The 7,319-nt window shown below is 34.3% G+C and overlaps 2 protein-coding genes across 2 annotated transcripts; both read right to left on the bottom strand.

Moving 5' to 3' along the window:
* Positions 1-250: 250 nt before the first annotated feature.
* On the bottom strand, positions 251-4,338 carry LOC145028329 (plant intracellular Ras-group-related LRR protein 9-like). The gene is made up of 3 exons (XM_078977009.1): positions 3,423-4,338; positions 1,860-2,026; positions 251-1,205 (listed from the first exon to the last, which is right to left on the bottom strand). Exons 1-3 carry the CDS (start codon positions 4,149-4,151, stop codon positions 557-559), a joined length of 1,545 nt encoding a protein of 514 aa, XP_078833135.1. The 5' UTR covers positions 4,152-4,338; the 3' UTR covers positions 251-556.
* Positions 4,339-5,322: 984 nt separating this feature from the next.
* On the bottom strand, positions 5,323-7,092 carry LOC145003442 (uncharacterized). Its single transcript, XM_078962568.1, has 3 exons — positions 6,531-7,092; positions 5,976-6,448; positions 5,323-5,898 (listed from the first exon to the last, which is right to left on the bottom strand). Exons 1-3 carry the CDS (start codon positions 7,090-7,092, stop codon positions 5,323-5,325), a joined length of 1,611 nt encoding a protein of 536 aa, XP_078818694.1.
* Positions 7,093-7,319: the final 227 nt, after the last annotated feature.

Raw genomic sequence — 7,319 nt, 5'->3', positions numbered from 1 at the left:
AAAAAAAAAAAAAAAAAAAAAACCAACCTAGAGTGTTGTGTACAAATAAAAAATATGTGTCCAAATCATTTCCCAAGTTTGAAGATAACTTTAAATATATCTAACAGCTACGATTTGTAAAATAAAAATAATAAAAATTTAAGATCAACCAAAAAAATAACAAACTTAATTCCAACTTTAAAATCAACTCCAACCAAAAAAAAAAGAGTACTACAATTTTTTCTACAATGTATAATCCCAAGTCATATAGTAAATCACAATCCCAAGGTAGAAATATCCTTTTGTAAAATGGAATGAAGTTTAGCATGTTACACACCCATCCCAAATCACTACAACACAAAGGGAAGAAACACAATTGTGCTACAAAACCATCAAAATTTTAAAGTAATGTAATGTGCTTACCAAAAGGACAAGCCACATTGTGTATGCTTTGTTTCCACAAAAAAAAAAAAAAAAAAAAAAAAAAAAAAAAAAGTTATTCTTTCAACAAACCCATATCAGGTACACAGTATCCCACTAGACTGTCCGACATATGTCCAGTAACATGGTCATAGACTCATAGTTGCTGATTGAGGTAAGGCTGGTCGTTTATTTTTGTGTTTGTATTCCCACCACCTCCCAAATATCCACCAACAGCATTGGTCAACCACGAGGTGCTACGACTCAACCAACCACCACCACCACCCTGTGTTTGATCATTCTCAGGGTACTTGCTTTTCTCCTCTTCTTCTAGTAAAATCTCAAGCAACCTCTTGGCCATAAACGCCTTCACAGCTTCAATCCCTTCATTCACTATTTCCTTGGGAGGAATCACCAACGGGTTTTCATCCACATTAAGTTTTATAAGATTCTCAAGGCGACCAAACGTGGCAGGCAGTTCATGGATCTGGTTGTTACTGACATCGAGTTCTTTGAGGCTTGTTAGATCCCCGATTGTGTAAGGGAGTGATGTGAGGTCACTGAAGTTACCACTGAGATTCAGAATCTCAAGGTTTGAAAGCCTTCCGATTGATGGTGGCAGGTTTCTGAGTTCATTGAAATGGGCGTCTAGGAATTGAAGAGATGTCATTTCGCCGATTGATGTAGGAAGTGACCGCAGCTTGTTTAAAGGGACTGAAAGTCGCTTTAGATTCTCAAGTTCGTAACCGATGTTGGTGGGTAGATATGTTAGCTTGTTGAAGCTGGCGTCCAGTTCCACCAGTGACCTAAAACAAGTGTATTAGTATTAGTATTAATTTGGGATAAATGCAAGACATAGCATTGTACTTGCATTGACTTGTTTATTATAGCATCCTACTTTCATCTATTCCTATACAGCATTGTGCTTTGAAAATATCTACCCAATTATAGCATTGTAATCCATATTGGGTAGGTTTTTCAAAGTAAAATGTTCTAATATGAAAAAGGCATAGTACAATGCAATAATTGGATAGAATTTTCAAAGGACAATGCCTTGATAAGAAATGAAAAAGTTCAAAGTTTTGTAATAGAAAGAAACAGAAGTAGTATGCTATAAAAAAAGGTAAATGAAAGCATATTGCTATTTTTTAATTGCACTGCTAGAATTGAATGATTTTTTTCAATGTATATTGTTCTAATAGTTCTAATAAGAGAAAGTTTTGAAAGTTTAATGCTATAACTGAATAGAGTTTTCATAGAACAATACTTTAATAAGACTAAGAGAAAACTTGAAAGTTTTGTAATAGAAAGAAATGAAAGTAGGACGCTGCCTATAATAGACAACTAAAAATGGAAGCACATTGTTGTTTCTTCCATTTAGCATTATTTGATTATACAATAGTTTACTAAGTTAGGTGAGAGAGAAGAGGAAACTCAGTGATGTATTTAAATACATGTACCTGCAGTGACAGATGCTATCAGGCAAGGAAGTGAGCTTGTTGCTAGAGACATCTAAAGTCTTCAATTTCAGCAATAAGCCAATGGAATCTGGTAGTGATTCCAAAAGATTGGAAGAAGCGTTAAGCTCCTCAAGATTCTCAAGTCCAGCAATTGAATCAGGAATGGCCTGTTCAAGTACACAAAGGGTGATCAGTATGGAAAGTGTACAGTTAAATAACTTCAATCAACCACTAAACACAATATATTTCTAGTGTTTTCTTTCCTATTATACCCTTAAGGTAAAGCCTAAACGACCGCTGAAAAATCCAACTTCCGTGGTTCTAAACTTCTAATGAAGGATACTGTAGTCAATGGAGCACCTAATGATGAGTCGCGTGTGGTAAAGTGATGATTATTGGAAGGTGGGACCCTTGTTAGAAAAAGAATGGAGTATATGGATCCAGTTTCACCACCAAAGAATAATTGAATATTGATGTTTAAAGATGTTGTGTCATGATGGTGTTGGTGAAGATAGAACAATGGTAAAATGGGTGCATCGTGTGCTTTCAATGATCCAATCACTGATGAAAACAAGCTATGAACTTTGGAGTTTCATTTGTATTTTATGTGATGATAGATTGGGCTGAAAGTCATGAACATTAATATAAGAGTTCCTCTCTCAATTAATGAAGATGTATATATCTAATGTCTAAGTGTCTGACAACAATCTTATTATTTTCTTTCATGTCATACAAAATATCAGCTGAAAGCAATAACATGAAGGGACCTGAAAATGGATCACGGTAGCAACAAAAATATTTGTCAAAAATGGTAATTGTTTTACAACAGTTGCAGCCATTTTGTTCCTGTGGTTTAAAGGAAGTGATCAAAATACATCAGACTACTTAACTTAATCATGAAATTAGGATTAGGAATATTACAAAGACAGGCACCCCTCGTCTTTTTGGAGCCAATTCTCATTATATTTTTCAAGTCATGAATCAAAAAAGTTATAATCTACTGCAACAATATAAACCCTAGACGCCCCATGGTGTGATAACTGATAACAAGCCATGTGCCATTAACTCACTTTGATTGTTACTGGCTGAAGTATTACAAGACTAGCATTTCCATGTTAATATTCCTAGATGAATAGTCTTTCGGATCCCAGAAGCAATTCAACTTTGCATAGATCAATCCACAACAGAGAAGCAAATTCCAGTTTGAATATGAAACAATGAACTGGAACAGATTAATGGTATATCTAAAGCCTGGTTCAGTAACTGAAAAATTACTCATCACATCAAATGGTTAAGCTGGATCTTCAATTATAATATAGGCTGCTGATTCTTGTCTATCTAACAGATTCACCTATGATTGATAGTGCAATGAATAGCTTGTATAGTTGTATGCAAGCTAATAGCAAGATAATTGACATCTCATCTTCACAATTATTTAAGTCCGCCAATACATATTAGACAATAATGCAAAGAATGCCGAAAATCAAGATCGTCAGATGATTGAAGTAGATAAATCAATAAAATGATAATAATATCATATGGTGATCAAATTATTAGACTAACCTGAAGTTGATTCGAGGATATCTTAAGAGAAACCAACATACGAAGCTTCCCAAAGGCTTCAGGAAGAAACGGTAACCGCCTCTCCGATAGATCGATCCTTTTAAGATCATTTGCTAACGCATCATTCAAAATGGCAACAACTTCATCCTTAACATCGTCCTCGACAGTTGGAAATTCACTAGAACACCCTTGGTCATCAACCGCGACCGATTTTCCTCCCTTCTTAGCTTCCTCATAAAGCTTCTCAAGCCTCTTTTCCGCCTCACTCAACATCTTCTCATACGATTGATGCATCTCATACAGCGAGATAACGGCCTTGAACGATTGTTTCTCCCTCTCTTCCTCCTTCTTCCGCTTGTCAACCTCCACCGCATCTTTATCGGACAGAGCGACCTCTTCAAGTTGATTTGCCAAGCTTTCTTCGATCTCCGCCAGCCGTGACCTAGCGATATCAACAAATTCATGATCGGGACACTCGCCTAGGGTTTTGAGTACAGATCGTGTCCGAGATACATCGTCGACAGTTGCACGCATGGAAGCAAGGAGTTCAGGATCAGTTAAGTGAGGCATGCGTTCAGTGAGTTCGAAGTAAGGTTCTGGTTCGGATGTGGAAGGAACCGTCAGCGGTGGTTGTTCAATGTCGAACTCCGGTGACTGAGACCGGCTGACACTGGGGATTTTGGCCATTACATAAGACAGAATTGGAAACTTCTTAGGGTTCGGATCCATTGCAAATCTATCAAGATGGATGGACAACTTGAACGATTTCTACAAATCTATCACACACTGAGACCGCCTGCTTTTGGATGCATCATCAAAGCAGCGACAACTTGAACGATTTCTACAAGTAGTCTATCGTAGTCATGTGATGCCGGTGGAGTATTAGTTTTAGTATAAATTCCATCTTATCTCATAGGTGACCCGGTCTTTTTGGTCCTAAAAGAACCTAGTTATCAACGCCAAAAAAAAAAAATAATAATAATAATAATAATCCATATATATATATATATATATATATATATATATATATATATATATATATATATATATATATATATATATATATATATATATATATATATATATATATATATATATATATATATTTACTATCTTATAAAAGAAATCTAACTATTTTTAAAAATAGATTGATTATAATAATAATATTTTTTTAAGACGTCCAAATGATGAAGCTGATAGTACAAGTAACCATTAATAAAATAATATTAAATTTTAACCACAATTTGAATTCAAATATTTATCATCAAATCTCCTTATATTTCTCAGCAATTTGATATGGTTCCCTCAAATCCCGGATTCATTCAAATTTTGAACCCTTTTAGATATCCTTAAATTTAGCATGTTGATTCAAATATCCCTGCAATCGCATATACCTCTTTGTTCCCTCCTCTGCTATAAACCCCACCGTCCAGGAACAAAAAATAACTTTATCTCCCAAATAACACCATAGTTTGATTATTTTGTCTTCGACATGTACTTTCTTTTGTAACATAACATTTTTGTAGAGGAAACATATCACCGAAAGAATTTACACACCCCGCCGCTTTGCGCGGGTACACTGCTAGTATATATATATATATATATATATATATATATATATATATATATATATATATATATATATATATATATATATATATAGGGTAAAGTGAATATACCTAACAATCTTATATAAGCTTAGATATCTAACCCCATCATACTACGTAATTGCAGTGGCGAATCTAGGATTCAAACTAACGTGTGTCCCATAAATGAAATGATAAAATAAATGGGTCAAAAAAATGGTTATCGGGTCGGTTTGTCGGTAATACCATCTTAGGAAAATATTTATTAACTTGAATACCAAAGATCAAACTAATTAAAAAAAATCATAAATTTCTTACAATTGTTCACGACGAGTTTTCATATCCCTAAAAAAATCTATAAGTATGTCGTTGCTAATACCATCTAACACATCTTTCTCAATATAAGAAACTAGACAATCATTCATAAATTGATCACCCATTTTATTACGCAAATCGTTCTTTATCAACTTCATTGCAGAAAAAGCACGTTCCACTGTGGATGTTGCAACGGGCAATATCAATGCTAATTTTAGTAGAAGATACACCATTGGATATATCGTATGTTTGTTCGTTTCAACCATCATTTTTGCCAAGTTTCCAATTCCCTTCAAGTTATTAAACCTTGCATCTCCACGTACATCCACAATATAATTTTGAAGACTTGCTCTAAGTGTTCCAATGTCATGTTCTGGGAACTCGTTTGGATAAAAGGTTGCCATCTGAAGTAATTCTTCCACATTAAATGCTTGAAAAGACTTACTTGGACAAAAAGAAGCCATAGAAACAAGTAATGATGTGTTTACTTCATTAAATCGATAGTTGAGCTCTTGAGATTGCATATCTATGACCCCAATAAATACATCAATTTTATAGTGATGTAAGTGGTTAATCTGCGAATTAAATAGAACAACGGGTTAATGATTAATTTAGAAAATTGAAGAAATAGATCAACTTTATAGTTGCTAACCTGTGAACCTTTACGACGACTTGTTCCATTGTAATATGGATCTTCCATATTCAAAATTTCAATATCACATTTTTCGCAAAACAAAGTAACATCATTTAAGAGTGGTTCCCATCCTTCATCTCGCATTTGTTTAAGTCTGGTCTTAGAGGATCTCACTTGATGCATTGCATTTACAATATCTTGATCTTTTTTTTGCAACGTGATGTTCAAATCATTTGTGACCCCTAAGATATCAACCATCAAGTGTAAGCAAAAAATAAAATCAAACGTTTGTAATGACTTCAAGAGACGACGTGCTTCTGCTCTATGATCTTGACAATAACTATCCACTTTAATGTCTTCAAGTACTTCACAAATTGAAGAATACGTTTTCTTGATATTTAAGAGTGAACCAAAATGAGAACTCCAACGAGTATCACATGGTCGTTTGATACCAACTTTTTGATTCAAACCTGTACCACTTTGAATGTCACCTAAAATTAACATAAAAAATAAATTAGCAAAAATATATATATAAACCACCATAAAGTTATAAGAAAATAAAATAAAAGAAACCTGTGGCCAATGCTTCCACCACTTTTGTTGCTTGTTTCTCTCTTAATTTGTCTCGACGTTTATAAGAAGAACCAATCATGTTTAACAAACGAGAAGTCAAATCAAAAAAGTCATTGATGTCAGGGTGATTCTTTGCAACAAATACAAGTGCTAATTGTAACTGGTGAGCAAAACAATGAATAAAATGTGCAGATTTCACTTCTTTCATAATAAGTGTCTTCAATCCATTAAATGCACCACTCATATTACTAGCTCCATCATAACCTTGTCCTCGGATCCTATGTGGACTTAATCCACATTCTGTCAGAAATGAATAAATAGTTGCCTTCAATGACAAAGCTGAAGTGTCACTAACATGCTTTATGCCAATAAAGCTCTCCACAATAACCCCTTGGCTATTCACAAACCGCAAAACCAATGTCATTTGCTCTTTACAAGACACGTCACGTGATTCGTCTACTAAAATGGCAAAGAATTCATCCCCAATACCTTTCACAATAGTCTTAATAGTTTCTTTTGCTGCAGCATGTACAATATCCCTTTGAATGGAACTACATGTCATTTGTGAATTTTTAGGAGCATTCTTTAAAACAACACTACCCACTTTATCATTTCGATCAGCGTAGAACTGAAGAAGTTCAAGAAATTTGCCTCTATTAGTTGAGTCTTCACTTTCATCATGACCCCGAAAAGCTAACCCTTGTCACAGTAAGAATCTAATACAATCTATAGAAGCATTTAATCTGATGCGTTGGTTGGTCTTCATCAAATCAGTTTGCTTATCAAAAG

This window comes from Lactuca saligna, chromosome 1, assembly GCF_052625555.1.
Source record: "Lactuca saligna cultivar CGN05327 chromosome 1, ASM5262555v1, whole genome shotgun sequence".
Taxonomy (NCBI): domain Eukaryota; kingdom Viridiplantae; phylum Streptophyta; class Magnoliopsida; order Asterales; family Asteraceae; genus Lactuca; species Lactuca saligna.
This window is presented reverse-complemented; position numbering and strand designations above follow the sequence as displayed.